The 17,604-nt window shown below is 49.2% G+C and overlaps 1 protein-coding gene and 1 long non-coding RNA gene across 2 annotated transcripts; one reads left to right on the forward strand and one right to left on the reverse strand.

Annotated features, from left to right (window-relative positions):
• Positions 1 to 3,330: 3,330 nt before the first annotated feature.
• Positions 3,331 to 4,045, forward strand: LOC107275613 (uncharacterized). Its single transcript, XM_015774282.3, has one exon. The coding sequence runs from the start codon at positions 3,452 to 3,454 to the stop codon at positions 3,956 to 3,958; it is 507 nt and encodes a 168-aa protein (XP_015629768.2). The 5' UTR covers positions 3,331 to 3,451; the 3' UTR covers positions 3,959 to 4,045.
• Positions 4,046 to 5,884: 1,839 nt separating this feature from the next.
• LOC9267960 (uncharacterized) lies at positions 5,885 to 8,483 on the reverse strand. The gene is made up of 5 exons (XR_001544343.3): positions 8,234 to 8,483; positions 7,995 to 8,163; positions 7,834 to 7,906; positions 6,961 to 7,158; positions 5,885 to 6,204 (listed from the first exon to the last, which is right to left on the reverse strand). It is a non-coding gene; the product is annotated as an uncharacterized lncRNA (long non-coding RNA).
• Positions 8,484 to 17,604: the final 9,121 nt, after the last annotated feature.

Consider the following 17,604-nt stretch of genomic DNA (forward strand, 5'->3'; position numbering starts at 1 on the left):
GTGAAACTAAGTTTTTGCTGTTCTCAACTGGCGCAGTTTTTCTCTTCCTATTATTCACTAAATAACCAACAACTAATCCTCCAAATGATCTGGCCGTGCTATGCATCCCAAGTGCACGGAACTCGCGCGGTGCCGCAGGCTATATATAGGATCTAACATAAAAACCAAACAACAAAAACTTTTCCAAAATAAAAGAACCTCAAAAGTCAAAACTTGACGGATTACAGCACAAACAACCTCTAAAAGATTCTTTTTATGTGCTGTAGAGACGACTATACCCGTCTCAAATAGTGGTAAAGACGGTTTTAGCAACCGTCTCGTAGGCGTTGCCACAGCTCCCATCTCAAATGATTAGAGACAGATTAAAAAGTCATCTGTACAATTAGAGATGGTTGGTAGATACGGTTAGAATCGTTGCTACACATTCAACTTGAAATTCAAATCAATTTCTCGACACACGTAAAATTGTCTCTAATTTAAATTATAAGCATGTTAAATTTGAAATTTAAATTTTTAGATAAAAATATGTAGAGACGCTTGTTGTGCTAATTACGATTTGCTTCCGTCTCTACCATGTACTAGACGTGGTTTATGGTTTGACTAGAAGTGGTTATAGCCGTCTCTATTCATGATTAATATATTACTTATTTCTTTTCTAGAGACGGTTTCTACTTTTATAGTGATGGCTACTATACACCTGTCTCTACACTACATCAAATTTATATATAATACCATCTCTAGCACTATTGGTTATATCGAAGGGTGAACTCCTCGAGCGTGGAACTGTGAGGCCCCCCTTTGTTAGTTCGGCCGGAGGCAGCGGGTGAAAGTTGAGGAGTTGGAAGGATGGAAGTATAGGGGGTTGGGGCTCTCGATGAAGAAGGCAAGGGTGGTTTACACAGGTTCGCCCTGCTTAGAAGTGTATTACCCTACTCCTATGCTATGCTGATTGAGAAGGAGAGATTACAATATCTCCTTGCTGGCCCGCCCACCCAACTCGTACGCGTAGGCTGATGTGCGAAGGGGGTCGGGATGGGACCGAACCCCAAGGGAGGAGGGGGCAACCGCAACTCCACCCCGGGCCTGACCCTCCTCGGGAAAGTGCCACGTGGGTCTGGGCGCAGCCTCCTCCCTCCAAACTCGGTACCCCAAGCTAGGAGGGGGCAGCCGCCGCTCCACCCCGGGCGCCACCCCCCTCGGGGGACGCCACGTGGGTTCGGGGGCGGCCTCCTCCCTCTAAATGTACATGATACCCCCGAGCCCATATCACCGATACTTACACACTAACAATTAATAATACAACTTTATTTAGAAAATTCATAAAACAATATCACCAGATTGGATTACCATGAGATCAGACCAAGAAGACTTTTAGCACCAGTACTTCGCATTAATGCAAACAAGTAATATCCATACATTGTGTCCAATGAAAATGTTTAAACATTCTTTCTGATAACACTGAAATAGTAGGTTCTTAAGAAGTTAACTAAAAACAATCCTAATGCAGCAAGTAGTATGGAATGATGTAGTTGCCATTGTAAATTTGTTACTTCACTCTTCTTCAGTTGAAGGCTGAGAAGATGCTCTGGCACTTGAAGATGGAGCAGTATTTTGGTTTTGATTAACCTGAAAATGTATCCATGAAAATATATTATTTTGCAAGCTTAAGCATATGCCCATATAAGTTGCTACATTTAAAAATAGTAATTAATCTTATGCCCATACCTCTTGGAATGAGCCTAGCAAGGGAGGGTGGCAGGCATCCTAGCCAACAAATTATCCTCTGGGTATTTCTCTGCTACAGAAGCAAAGTATCCATGCTTTGCAACGGTCAAAAGAGAATGGTTCCTTTGAAGCATCCTAGTCATGTTGTGCACACTCAGGACCCCTTTGAATCAAAAGAATTATGTAGGAGTTTCGTAGCATTGAAATCCTATAGGAAATTTTTCTATGTAGCTCTTTGATTCAAAATATTGAAGTTTTCCAAATCCTACAAAATTCCTATGGAATGGCTTGTTGCATATAGGTTTTGGAGGAAACTTAGCAAGAGGTCCAACCTCTTGGTAAAAATCCTTTGAGTCTATCTCTCTCATCCAATTCCTATGTTTTTCCTATGGTCCAATCAAACGATCGTTCCTTTGTTTTTCCTGTGTTTTGCAATCCTCTGTTTTACACTTATATTCCTGTCAGAATCCTATGTTTTTTCTATTCCTCCGTTTTTCCATTCCTATGATTCAAAGGGACCCTCATCCTTTGAAGCATCACAGATTGACTCTCTCCAACTGTAACGTCCCGCCTTCCCCTAGGCCGGGCCCGCTTACATCTAGCAACTTTTATAGGTCATAGACTGCCCTCACAGACCAACACATGTCTTTTCTACACACTTTGTCCTCACTCGTGCGCACACGGGAAGAATTTCCCGGTCGGTCACTCATCCCTAAATTGCTCCAGGCCAAGCACGCTTAACCTCAGAGTTCTTTAGAGATCGGCTAAAGAAATCCAGGGTTAAGCTGATCTCAAAAGAAATCAAGGGTTAAGCGTGCTTGGCCTGGAGCAATTTGGGATGGGTGACTCACCGGGAAATTCTTCCCAGGTGCACACGAGTGAGGATAAAGTGTGCAGAAAAGATTTGTGTTGGTCTGTGAGGTCAGTCTATGACCTATGAAAGCTATCAGATGTAAGCGGGCCTGGCCTGGGAGAGGCGGGACGTTACACCAACCCTTAAACAATATAGATTAATTTTGTTTTGACCCATACCTTCCTGTTATTGGTACGAACTATCCATTGCTTTAGTTAGTTATTGGGAGGAGGATGATCACTATAAAATTCTTTTGCAGATAACCTTTTTATTTTTATAAAGGAAAAAGTACGAATTACCCCCCTGAAGTATCCTGGTCAGCCGAATTTCCCCCCCCCCCCCGAACCCGGAAACCAGACATAACTCACCCTGAACTTTCAATACCGGACGAATTACCCCCCCCCGACCCAATCAAGAGCGGTTTTATCCTACGTGGCGTACGCGTGGCAACCCAGTCAGCATTTTCTTTTTTTAAAACATGCTGGGGCCCACCTGTCATATACTCTCTCTTCTCTTCCCCTTCTCGCTCTCTCTCTCCCTCTCTCGGCGAGGACGCAGCGCGGCGGCTACAGCGTCGTCGTCGTCGTCGCGCTGGACATGGAGGCCGCGGCGGCGGCGGTGGCGTGGGAAGAGCCAGCGGCGGCGAGGGACGCGGAGGCCGCGGCGGTGCTGGACACGGAGGATGCGTCGACGGCGGCCCCTCCATGTGCCCCCCGCGAGATGGTCGTAGCCTGCGTCCACGGCGGCTCCCCGTGTGCCCGCCCGCCTGCACGACCACGGCACTAGCAGCCGCGCCACCATACCGTGGAGCGCTAGCCAGAGAGAACGAAGAAAACGACCAGAAGTAGAAGAAAGAAGAAAAAGAGGAAAAAAATGAAAGAACCAATGAGCAGCAGCACAAGCCGTCATTTTGGTCCGCTGCATAGACATGACCGCTGTGCATGCCGTCCGGCTGCCGCACCGCATGCCGTCCTGGCTGCGTCTCGCCGTCGCTCAACCACGCCTCGCCGATGCACGGCCGTGCCAAGCGCCATCCGGCGGCACCACCACCGTCAAGCCGGGGGAGGAAAGGAACAAGAACCAGAAAAAGAATATGAAATAAAAAGGGGAAAAGCGGGGAGGCAGTCAGTGCCCGTCGCCATGCGTCCGCGCCTAGCGCCACAGGAGCCCCGCCATCTGCCGCGTCGACCGACACAAGGTCGTCCGTCGCCAGCCACCGCACCATCCGCCGCGCATCGCCACCGCCGACTGCACCGACGCCCGGCCGCGCCACGCGACGCTCGCCTTCCACCGCCGCACGGCCGAGCGACGCCCTTCCGCACTAGGATCGCGCCCGCGCCGTCTTCCCGCGTCCCCTCACGACCACCCGCTGCCGCTTGACCTGCGTCGTGTGCCGCCGCAGTGGGCCGCGCGCCGCCGCCCACCACCCGCCCCAGCACGCCGCCGTGCGCGCCGACGGACCGCCGCCGTGTGCGTCGAGAGAGAGGAAGTGGGGAAAAGGGGAAAGTGGAGATGAGAGAGTATATGACAGGTGGGCCCTACCATTAAAAAAAAGAAAATGCTGACTGGATTGCCACGCGTACGCCACGTAGGCCAAAACAGCTCTGGATTGAATCGAGGGGGGTAATTCGTCTGGTATTAAAAGTTTAGGGTGAATAATGTCTGGTTTTTGGGTTTAGGGGGTAATTCGGCCGACTGCGATAGTTTAGGAGGGGTAATTCGTACTTTTTCCTTTTATAAACGGGCTTAAAAAGGGAACCCACCTAAGAAAATTCACTGGGATGTTCGGTCAAGGCTCACTTGTAAACATTCACTTTGGTTTTCACCTGAGATCCCACACCGGCTGCACTCCCCCACTCCTCTCAAGAGGGCATGAACAATGGAAGTATCACCAACCAAATGGTTTCGTAAAAAAATGGTTCCACCCGGGATGAAGCTGTTTGTACCACAATTTGGCTTATAGTTAGTGTATTTGTGCATGCCAGATTGTTTTAGAATAGATGATACAACTGTCAAATGATTTACTTAGAAAATCTACTCAGTTTGCAGTGTGGGAATTTGTGATGCACTCGATGATTGTCTGTAAGCTAGAGGGTGATTTTATCATTTGATCATGTGAGGAGTGAGTAGCTCTGTACTTGTAATCTTGGACCGTGAGGATGCATTGGTGCAGTCAAGGTTTGCTGATGATTTAAAAGAAGGAGCAGGAGATGCACAGAAGGACTTCACGTTGCTGATTAAGGAGAATTTGGATGTGATCGGTTTGTGCGTCTACATGTGCTGGTCAGTCGCGTAAGGGTGCGTGAAACATGGCGATTTGCGGTTGTTCTGCGGCTGATTAATTAGCGCGTGCAGTGCTGATCTTATTAGTTAGTTTCTATCCGGTTAAGATTTGCTTTATTTTGTGTGGGACCAGGTATAATTAGACTTGCCAAACTATTGTTTATTTTTGCTGGTATATATACCAGTGCCGGCCGATGAGGAAGACCCCGAACAATTTCAATCTACTATTCATCTATTTTACTTTTTAGTTCTTTTCTATTTTGTTTTCACTGAGTTCTAGCCGCCCTACAATTTGGTTAATCTTTACCGTTTTGCGCTGAAAAAGGTCATGCTTCTCCACAAAAGCGAGGAGGTTATCCTTTACTTGTTTGCTCGGAAACTAGTCGTTCGTCGTCACGTAAGTACGATATTTATCTTCTTTGCTAATTTGCTTGTAAATTAGTCGTTTGATTCCGTGAAAGTGAATTAATCTTGAAATCGGTTCCGCTAGCCAGTTTTGATCAGTCGATTTTGACGACTCTCACTATAAGAATCTATTTAATCTATGACGAAAAAAATTCGTCATGGATCACTAAAAATTCATCACAGGAATTTGTCTGTGACGATTATACTTATTGTCATCTATTGAGCGTCATAGATTAAATCTGCCGACGTTTTCTCCGAAATAGTCACGGATCAGCACAATCTATGACGTTTTTTAACCGTCATAAAACGTTTATGGGCTCGTGTAGTCCAGCCCAGGCCCAACCTTTGTGACGAAATTAAACGTCACAGATGGTTTCCACGTAGCGGCCAACATGGCATGTGACGTGGCCGTTTTGACATGTGTGCGGTGACGTGGCAACTGACGTCAGCAATTTTTTTAATACGGCCCATTATTTTTTTGACGGCCCATTAATTTTAAAACGGAGGCCCATTAATTTTTTTTAAACTGGCCCATTTTAAAATTGGCCCATTTCAGAACACTAGGCCCATTTTATCAACGAAGTATCAAATCAAAGCCCACTAAACAAGCCCATTAAATTTGAGCCCACCAAATTCAATCCAATTTCTCATACCATTTCAGATTCAAACCTAATTACATGTACCATCTCAGATTCAACTAATAACAGATACAATCAGAATACAACAGAATTCAAACAATATTTCATCTCAGATTCAACCTAATAACAGGAAATCTGAAAACAGAAAACAAAACAAATCTTTCAAACATTGAATGGAATCACTCCTTGCTTCTCGTCCTCCACTCATAGCAAATAGAGGATTGAATTACAGCAAGGCCTTCTTGTTGATGTGCAAATGGAATTTTTCGCTACAACTTATACATAGCTTCTTGAGATGTGCTGCAAAAATACAATTTTAGTGTCAAAACTGGGAGTCAACAACATTAAGTCACTAAACTACTCAACAATATTAGTCCTCCCTCCTAATTTTCTTTTTCTAAATGTGAATAAATATAGGTTAATGGAGTTATTTTTGTGGCATATGTTTAGGGCATCCTCTACACAGAATTAGCAGGACAACAGAAGGCATTAAACTATAGAATAATGGTATGAATAAAGTAATAAGCACCTCAATATATCTGTCCATAAGAAATAAAAGGACAGGTACCAACCAAAAACAGGCAGGCCATCACCTAAGTTTAAATCATACAGTAAAATTCCCTCCATAAACTAAGATCCACAAACATAAGTTATTTATACAAATGACTACAAATATTTCATCTCAAACTCGAAAAAGAAAAATGCAGTCTTGAGCTCAAACCAGCAATACCATCAGAAACATCAAATGCAATCTAGTTATCCATCGCCCGCTAGGCTACATACTACCTATTCACTTCTCTTTCAGCAAGGCATAAATAAATGATGTGGAAATGAGACGACGTTACAAATATATTTCGACCGATTATGGTTCAGTCACCATATAGGAATTACAGATTCAGCGGGAGAAAAAATGATTCGAGGGCCAACCATGCTTAAAATTTAGCGCTAATTAGGAAGAGTTATTATTCATTGCATGGAGATAAATAAATATGGCCACAAAAACTCCATGGTGCTTCAATAGTGCTACAGAAATGCATCAAAAGGGAACTTTCATACCTTATCACAGATTTCCCAATTACCCTCATATCAAGTTATCAACCATATAGAGCCAGTGATCTTCAAATTTATATCAACCATATACAGCCATTGATCTGCAAATTGCAAACTTCCACACATCCAGAGAACCAACCTGGAATAACAATCTGCCTATCTTCATTGAGATTTGAGATATTGATCATGTAGGAAGCACTGTATCTGAATAGAAATAGCCAGGCTCAGTTCCACTAAGTGCAGGCAAAAGTAACAAAAGTAGCTAGGCTAGTTATTGTTAAAGAGTTCAATTCTGCTGGCAAATTAGAAATCAAATTGTATTATCAATACAAATAATTGTACAAAATATGCTTTGTATTGTCAGGTCTACTAGCAAGAGATATCTTTTAAACAAAATTTTGAGAACTGCAAGAGTAAAGTAGCCCAAATTTCATATGAGATATGCAATAAAGCATATATCTTGTGCAGACAAGTGGCACTTATGATGAATTGGAACTAAAAATAAGCATATTAACTCTAGAGGATCCAAAATTATCCTTCTGTAATTACATTCGACGAAATAATAATGCTCCTGGATGCTCAAGCTTTGTGATTTGCTCATTTGTTTAGCTTATATTATCATGGTTGAGGAGTATTCATGTACATATTTATTCCCTTAGTGGCATATATGCATTATATATCAGAGGCGTCAACACCCACACAGTATGCAATGCACCACATCACAAATGCAATCAATCGTATAAATACAGAGGAAGCAGGCAGCAACAGTCAGGAGATTACTTCACATGTAAAGACACTAAATGTTTCAGGCATTTTTTCCAAAAAAAAATGTTTCAAGCAGTTTTTACATTCTAGTATATACAGAGGAGATGTACCTACACTGGAAAAAAAATGAAGATTGGCAGGATGAAGGGATCCGGCGAATCGCCATCTTCCTCGGCGAATCAACTCACTGCTCACCGTTGCAAGCGAAGCAACAACTCCACATGAGATTGGAGAAATAGGGAAATAACAAGCAGGGTCTAGATGGCTTTGCTGACCTGAGATATATGGAGGGCATCGGAAGCAGTTGAAGAACAGGCGGTGGGTCGACCCTCGCCGTAAAGCCACATCGCCGTCGGCCTCCTCGAGGCGACGAGCCCCAATCCACCCTCCCCCCCTCCACCACCACCACTTAAGAAGGTCGGTGGCAGGATCCGACGGCGAGATCTGCACGGGAACATGGAAGATGATGATGAATAACAGGGAGAACGAGGAGAAGGCGGACGAGGCGGCTCACCTCCGTCGGCGACGGGATCCAGTGGCGAGATCCGGTGGTGAGGGAGTGACCCGGTGGTGAGGGGGCAGAGGCGACGGAGGTGTGGGGGATAGGGAGGGCGACGCCGTCGAGCTGCTATCGCCGCCGCGCCGCCTGGAGCTCGCCGGCCGCTCCGTGGTCGTCCCGTACCACCAGATCCGCGTCGCCGGCCTGGGGAGGAGAGCCGCCGGTTGTCGGAGCAGAGGAGGGGTGATACCCATCATGGGAGAGTGACGGAGATGAGGGTGGTGGTGGGGTTACCGCCTAGCTGTGGAGATTATGGATACCCATATCTACATGGCAGTTATAATTAGACTGGATATAGGATACCGAATATAGATAGAATATCTTTATAGTAACTCGGTTTGTTTCTTAACTTGTACGTCAAGAAAGTACCCGGAGACTTAGTCGGTTACGATTGTATTTTATCTATATTTTCATATTCCGTTAGGGATATGTGCTGTATCTTGTAATACAGATCCCTTCTGCTGTATAAGGAGGGGTCCGGGTCCTTTTTGGGACAGGACTTTCCCGAAGATCATACAATCAATAACATACTCGGCGGATTCATCCCCGGACAGGAGTAGTGTCACGCCCAGAAATTTAGCCCAAATTTCCAGACTATTTTGTGTATTAAATCCCTGTCCAGGACCAGCCAGGGTACACAAAACGACAAGTAATATACAGTTCCAAACGTAAATAAAGCGTAAAATACTTACAAAAGAGGCACTTAGTCCTCGCACCGAAACGAAAACAGCAGCAGCGGAAAAAGGCGATCCTAGCGGGGCTTCAGCTCCACTCCACAGGCAAAACTCAACTGGGGTCTGAGCCTTGGTCCTCTAACTTCGTCTTCAGCTCAGAAGCACTACACTTCTGAAAAGGGGGAATAATAGCAAGGCTGAGTACAACCACCGTACTCAGCAAGCCACACCAACGATGCAGACGTGCAAGGGGAACACAAGGACAGTTTGTGGCTACTTGCATAAAGGCGGTTGTAAAACATTTTATTGAGCAAAGCGGTAAAACAGTTGAGTAATTAAAGTAATATTGAATCTCCACTGATCAACGCTACACCACGTTGAACAGGCCCAACCAACCCACCTAAACTACAGTGTATTGGGTCGATTTATTAAGTGTGAGACTAATCACGGTGAATCTGGTCGACCGCCCATAACCGCGGGCACGGCTATTCGAATAGTTTTACTCTGATCAGAGGTGTACAACTGTACCCACAAGACACAGCCCCACGACACGTTCCCGTGCGCCGACATGCCACCACGACATACCGGAAAGAGGCTGTGACAGGACCCTTCGCATAACCCCCTCTAGCCAAGCACACCACACCTCAGGTTTCACCCCCGTTCCCAGCGGGCAACGGGCAGTCCCCTCTCGTGCCTAGGTGAATCCGGAAGCGACAGAGGCCGTCGCAGGGCCCGCCCCGCTCCATCACGCCCACCCTTGCCTGGATGCGTCGACTAGAGGAAAGATACACTACAAGTCCAGCCGTTGCCCACGCTGGCTTGTGGTAAGTACGATAAGTTCTTCCAGGGCATCCCGCGAACCGGTCCTTAACTGCCATGGGTGCGACCAGCAAAACCATGCACCCACAGCCCACCATTCAGTCGCATTTTAGTTGGATAATTACGACCATGAAGCATGGCCAGGTGTCTCGAGCACGCAGCTCACTCTGATACTAAAAAGGTCTAATATTGTAATTATCCCATCAACTGAGCTAGTGATAATTAAGCATGGCTAAGCATACAGTTCTAGCTAAGTCACATAAGTAACATGAGCTAGTCGATTTATTACCCAATGTTGACAAAGGATAGATATCAAGTAAACATGGCACAAGCGAGCAGATAGGTAAACCCTGATCCCGTGTAATTAGCAAAACATGCATATTTATTTTTAAACGGTAAAACATTTATAAATTGGGATCAACATGCTCAAGGAGAATGTGTGACTTGCCTTGCTTCTTCACTTTGATCTTCCGAACTCTTTTCCTCGCGACCGCGGACTTCCGAAACGACGGAAACTACACGCTGGCACGCAAAACGAGGAAAAACTCTAATAAAGACCAAGCAAACAGTACATAAAAAGTAAACAAACATGTAGAGCTCAATTTTAGATGAATTTTGCAAGTTGAATGGCTCAATTCGGAGTTCGAATGAATTAGATATGAATTTTAGAAGTTTTGAGCCATTCGAATGAATTTCTAGAATTAAACTCGATTTATTGCGCAATTATTATTTATTTTCTCAAAGGAAAAGGCCGTGCTGACGTCAGCAAGGGGCAGCCGGCGCCGACACGCGGGCCCCACACGTCAGCGGCACTAAGAAAGGGAGAGGGGCGGCTGGCAAGCGGGCCCCACTGGCAGCGGCTCTATAGGGGAAAGGAGAGGGAGGGGTGGTCCACCGGCTGGTGGGCCCCACCGGGCAGTGGCTCAAGGGGAGGCGAGGGAGGCGCCGGCCGGGCTCGGCTCGGCCTCAAAGCCGACCGGCGGCCATGGCGACCGGCGGCGGCACGCGCGGTCACCGGCGGTGACCGGCAGCGCGGGAGACGGCGGCGGCCGGCGCGAAGGCGGCGGCGGCGGCCGAAGACGACGGCGCACGCGCGGAGGACGGCGGTGCTCATGGGAGAGAGAGGAAAGGAAGGAGGAGAGGGGATTCCTCACCGGCGAACACGGCGGCCGGCGCGAAGGGAGAAAACGGCGGCGACGACCGGTGATGCCGAGGCGCGAACGGGCGGCGGCGGCACCCTAGGAGAGAGCATAGAGGGGTTAGGGAAGGGAAGGCGACCATGGCGGCTTGAATTGCCGGCCGGAGACGGAGGGGAGAGAGGGTCTCACCGGCGCGCGAGGAGAAAAAAGGCTCCGGCGGTGATTCGCGGCAATGAAGCGGCGGCCGAGGTGCGGGCGGGCTCGGTGAGCGCGACGGCGGCGATGGTGCGGCGCGGCGGCGGCTCTAGCGGCGGCGGCTCGCGGCTGACTGAAGGCGGTGTGTGGCGGTAGTGGCTCGGCCTCGCGATGGGAAGGTGGTTCCGGCGGTGGAGGAGGGAGATGGAGTGGGGGCCGGGGTAGAGCAAGGCGTGGCGATGCTAGCGGCGGCGGCGGCTCGACGCGGCGGTGGCTAGGGCGGAGAGGAGCGACGGCCGGAGCTCGCCGGAAAGCGGCGGCGCCCGGGCTCGCGGTGCGGGCGCGATTTGTGGCACGGGAGAGCTCAGGGAAATTGGGGAAAAGAGAGAAGGGAGCCCGTGGATGCTTTTTATAGACCGAGGGAGCGACGGCGAAGCCGGGGAGCGGCGGATTTCGAGGGGAAGTGGGGCGGCGTCGTGGGGGAGAGAGAGACGCGGGAGGCGGCGACGTGGCCGGATTTTGCGGGGAGAGTGGGGGAACGGCGCGGACGAGAGCGGCGAGGTCCCACGGACGAGCGCGCGCGCGGGGTGGAGGAGGTGGGCGGAAACCGCGGCGTCGTGGGGCAGCTAAGGCGGCCATGGCGGCGGTTTCGGCTGAGGGAGCCGGAGGTTAGGGGTGGCCCTGACAGGTGGGGCCTCGGGTCCACCTGTCGGCGAGGGGAGGAGGGAGGAGGCTGGGGGTTAAGTGGACTTGGAGGAGGGGGAGCCGAGCTGGGCCGGCCCACGCGAAGAAAGGAGGGAAGGAGGGAAGGGAAGGGAGAATGGGCCGAGCCCAAAGACAAAGAGGGGAAGTTTATTTTGTTTTCTTTTTATTTAAATTAGTTTAATGAACTTTGTGACTTTAAAACTATTTCTCGAGCTCCGAAAATTCACGGAAAATTCCGGAGAGTACATTAGGGCACAAAGAATATTACAAAATATTCCCGGCCAATGATTTTTAAGGGAAAATTTCAAATTCTCCCATTAATTCACTTGATTGAGTTGATTAACTTTTTTTATTTAATTTCTAGGAAATGCATTATTAAATGATTTTTAATCCCGAACGAAAATCGGGGCGTTACAAATCTACCCCCCTTACAGGAATCTCGTCCCGAGATTCTGGGATGGCTAGAAAGAAAGCCGGTGCTGATGGGCGGTCTGACTGATCTGCATCTTGAACTGCCACATTCTGCTTCGAACTGATTGATTGACTGGTTGATCAAACCTGCACGATTGAACTGGCTGGATTCGACCTTTCTGTTCCTTTGCTTTGCCAAAACTGGACCGACTGGTTCTGCTTGAACTGACCCAGTCTAGGACTGCGGATGCTCCTGAAACTTACTTAGTTTGGACTGAACTGTTGAGGTTAGCAATTTTGGTAACCTGGGAATTCACCACGCTGGCTATAAGAGGATGAAAATGGAATCTGGCATTTATAAATCATTTACCCTATGTCCGCTTCGACTGGTCCCAATTCAAATAACAAGTAATTCCAGGAAAACCTGCTTGACCTGTCTTTCGTCTGAACTGCAACCATCCTCGATGCTACTTCTCTAAGCTGAACTGTTGACCTGGCCTCACGGGTGTACATTAGAATTGAACCTGTTGACTTGAGATTTGGAGACTCTGCTAGTGGCTCGCAACGGACTCCTTTAATTACTAACCAAATTGCTGCACTGGGTTGAACATTCAAGTGAAATGCCGACGAGGTAAACCAAAACTCATCTCTGAGACCTACCCCCCTTACAGTGGGTAGTCTTACTTTCGCCTGACTGAGAACCTTTGAACTGTTGTCCTTGAAAAAAAATGACCAACATTTCTCGGATTTACAGATGCCCTGACTTTGAAGACTGAAACTTCATCGGTCCATCAAATTGAAGCAATGGCGATGCACTTTCATCCCGACAAGATTTGGAACTTATGCCTTAGTTGATGATAGGAAATTCCACATAAAAGTGACTCTCATTTAGCTCATGGACACACTAACTCTTGACTGCAACACACTACTGCTGGAGTTCTTTCCGCTACACTTGACCTTGCATCGAGCTTTGCATCTCTTGCATCAATACACCCATCATCTGGTCTTGGACACCAAAAGTTAATCATGAGCGGGGGTTATTCTGGCATTGGGATACCTTGCAACTTTCAACTGAACCATCGATCTGTGACTTTAATACACCGTCGTTGCTCTTCTCTCTAACACTGACCATCTTCTGCCAGGGCGGAAGAGAGGTGGAAGAGAGGGGTTGCTAAAGATAAGACCTTAAACCACTTGACTAATGGTCTGTTGTGAGTAGATTTTTATTGATTCAAGTTGCTTAAGCAAACAACCTAGTATGGTCGCATCCCCACCAATGATGCAAACCATACCCCTACACACAAGCAAACAACACACGATCTAGAAAGCTAACGGAACTACTCTTCTGGGAAAGATTGGGTTTAGGTCATCTCCGAGAAAACTCCACTTGATCTTCGCAGAACGACGACTCTGAACTGATCTTCTCGCTCCTTGCACGAAGCTTGAGGCTCGACTTGACTTGACTTCCGAACAGACATGAAGCTGACAGCTGGTCCTCTAGGTTTGACAACTAAAAGAATTGGAGAGACTGGGAGGAGAATTTTGAAAAACCGTTTCACAAAGAAATGCCGAAGGGCGAGAGGAGACAATTTGCAAGTTGGGTTTTCAGAAAACTTGTCCTTAGGGTTTGACCATTTGGCTCAACCTACAGTCAAGTTGGCTCTGATACCACTTTGTCACGCCCAGAAATTTAGCCCAAATTTCCAGACTATTTTGTGTATTAAATCCCTGTCCAGGACCAGCCAGGGTACACAAAACGACAAGTAATATACAGTTCCAAACGTAAATAAAGCGTAAAATACTTACAAAAGAGGCACTTAGTCCTCGCACCGAAACGAAAACAGCAGCAGCGGAAAAAGGCGATCCTAGCGGGGCTTCAGCTCCACTCCACAGGCAAAACTCAACTGGGGTCTGAGCCTTGGTCCTCTAACTTCGTCTTCAGCTCAGAAGCACTACACTTCTGAAAAGGGGGAATAATAGCAAGGCTGAGTACAACCACCGTACTCAGCAAGCCACACCAACGATGCAGACGTGCAAGGGGAACACAAGGACGGTTTGTGGCTACTTGCATAAAGGCGGTTGTAAAACATTTTATTGAGCAAAGCGGTAAAACAGTTGAGTAATTAAAGTAATATTGAATCTCCACTGATCAACGCTACACCACGTTGAACAGGCCCAACCAACCCACCTAAACTACAGTGTATTGGGTCGATTTATTAAGTGTGAGACTAATCACGGTGAATCTGGTCGACCGCCCATAACCGCGGGCACGGCTATTCGAATAGTTTTACTCTGATCAGAGGTGTACAACTGTACCCACAAGACACAGCCCCACGACACGTTCCCGTGCGCCGACATGCCACCACGACATACCGGAAAGAGGCTGTGACAGGACCCTTCGCATAACCCCCTCTAGCCAAGCACACCACACCTCAGGTTTCACCCCCGTTCCCAGCGGGCAACGGGCAGTCCCCTCTCGTGCCTAGGTGAATCCGGAAGCGACAGAGGCCGTCGCAGGGCCCGCCCCGCTCCATCACGCCCACCCTTGCCTGGATGCGTCGACTAGAGGAAAGATACACTACAAGTCCAGCCGTTGCCCACGCTGGCTTGTGGTAAGTACGATAAGTTCTTCCAGGGCATCCCGCGAACCGGTCCTTAACTGCCATGGGTGCGACCAGCAAAACCATGCACCCACAGCCCACCATTCAGTCGCATTTTAGTTGGATAATTACGACCATGAAGCATGGCCAGGTGTCTCGAGCACGCAGCTCACTCTGATACTAAAAAGGTCTAATATTGTAATTATCCCATCAACTGAGCTAGTGATAATTAAGCATGGCTAAGCATACAGTTCTAGCTAAGTCACATAAGTAACATGAGCTAGTCGATTTATTACCCAATGTTGACAAAGGATAGATATCAAGTAAACATGGCACAAGCGAGCAGATAGGTAAACCCTGATCCCGTGTAATTAGCAAAACATGCATATTTATTTTTAAACGGTAAAACATTTATAAATTGGGATCAACATGCTCAAGGAGAATGTGTGACTTGCCTTGCTTCTTCACTTTGATCTTCCGAACTCTTTTCCTCGCGACCGCGGACTTCCGAAACGACGGAAACTACACGCTGGCACGCAAAACGAGGAAAAACTCTAATAAAGACCAAGCAAACAGTACATAAAAAGTAAACAAACATGTAGAGCTCAATTTTAGATGAATTTTGCAAGTTGAATGGCTCAATTCGGAGTTCGAATGAATTAGATATGAATTTTAGAAGTTTTGAGCCATTCGAATGAATTTCTAGAATTAAACTCGATTTATTGCGCAATTATTATTTATTTTCTCAAAGGAAAAGGCCGTGCTGACGTCAGCAAGGGGCAGCCGGCGCCGACACGCGGGCCCCACACGTCAGCGGCACTAAGAAAGGGAGAGGGGCGGCTGGCAAGCGGGCCCCACTGGCAGCGGCTCTATAGGGGAAAGGAGAGGGAGGGGTGGTCCACCGGCTGGTGGGCCCCACCGGGCAGTGGCTCAAGGGGAGGCGAGGGAGGCGCCGGCCGGGCTCGGCTCGGCCTCAAAGCCGACCGGCGGCCATGGCGACCGGCGGCGGCACGCGCGGTCACCGGCGGTGACCGGCAGCGCGGGAGACGGCGGCGGCCGGCGCGAAGGCGGCGGCGGCGGCCGAAGACGACGGCGCACGCGCGGAGGACGGCGGTGCTCATGGGAGAGAGAGGAAAGGAAGGAGGAGAGGGGATTCCTCACCGGCGAACACGGCGGCCGGCGCGAAGGGAGAAAACGGCGGCGACGACCGGTGATGCCGAGGCGCGAACGGGCGGCGGCGGCACCCTAGGAGAGAGCATAGAGGGGTTAGGGAAGGGAAGGCGACCATGGCGGCTTGAATTGCCGGCCGGAGACGGAGGGGAGAGAGGGTCTCACCGGCGCGCGAGGAGAAAAAAGGCTCCGGCGGTGATTCGCGGCAATGAAGCGGCGGCCGAGGTGCGGGCGGGCTCGGTGAGCGCGACGGCGGCGATGGTGCGGCGCGGCGGCGGCTCTAGCGGCGGCGGCTCGCGGCTGACTGAAGGCGGTGTGTGGCGGTAGTGGCTCGGCCTCGCGATGGGAAGGTGGTTCCGGCGGTGGAGGAGGGAGATGGAGTGGGGGCCGGGGTAGAGCAAGGCGTGGCGATGCTAGCGGCGGCGGCGGCTCGACGCGGCGGTGGCTAGGGCGGAGAGGAGCGACGGCCGGAGCTCGCCGGAAAGCGGCGGCGCCCGGGCTCGCGGTGCGGGCGCGATTTGTGGCACGGGAGAGCTCAGGGAAATTGGGGAAAAGAGAGAAGGGAGCCCGTGGATGCTTTTTATAGACCGAGGGAGCGACGGCGAAGCCGGGGAGCGGCGGATTTCGAGGGGAAGTGGGGCGGCGTCGTGGGGGAGAGAGAGACGCGGGAGGCGGCGACGTGGCCGGATTTTGCGGGGAGAGTGGGGGAACGGCGCGGACGAGAGCGGCGAGGTCCCACGGACGAGCGCGCGCGCGGGGTGGAGGAGGTGGGCGGAAACCGCGGCGTCGTGGGGCAGCTAAGGCGGCCATGGCGGCGGTTTCGGCTGAGGGAGCCGGAGGTTAGGGGTGGCCCTGACAGGTGGGGCCTCGGGTCCACCTGTCGGCGAGGGGAGGAGGGAGGAGGCTGGGGGTTAAGTGGACTTGGAGGAGGGGGAGCCGAGCTGGGCCGGCCCACGCGAAGAAAGGAGGGAAGGAGGGAAGGGAAGGGAGAATGGGCCGAGCCCAAAGACAAAGAGGGGAAGTTTATTTTGTTTTCTTTTTATTTAAATTAGTTTAATGAACTTTGTGACTTTAAAACTATTTCTCGAGCTCCGAAAATTCACGGAAAATTCCGGAGAGTACATTAGGGCACAAAGAATATTACAAAATATTCCCGGCCAATGATTTTTAAGGGAAAATTTCAAATTCTCCCATTAATTCACTTGATTGAGTTGATTAACTTTTTTTATTTAATTTCTAGGAAATGCATTATTAAATGATTTTTAATCCCGAACGAAAATCGGGGCGTTACAAATCTACCCCCCTTACAGGAATCTCGTCCCGAGATTCTGGGATGGCTAGAAAGAAAGCCGGTGCTGATGGGCGGTCTGACTGATCTGCATCTTGAACTGCCACATTCTGCTTCGAACTGATTGATTGACTGGTTGATCAAACCTGCACGATTGAACTGGCTGGATTCGACCTTTCTGTTCCTTTGCTTTGCCAAAACTGGACCGACTGGTTCTGCTTGAACTGACCCAGTCTAGGACTGCGGATGCTCCTGAAACTTACTTAGTTTGGACTGAACTGTTGAGGTTAGCAATTTTGGTAACCTGGGAATTCACCACGCTGGC

This window comes from Oryza sativa, chromosome 1 (genome assembly GCF_034140825.1).
Source record: "Oryza sativa Japonica Group chromosome 1, ASM3414082v1".
NCBI lineage: Eukaryota > Viridiplantae > Streptophyta > Magnoliopsida > Poales > Poaceae > Oryza > Oryza sativa.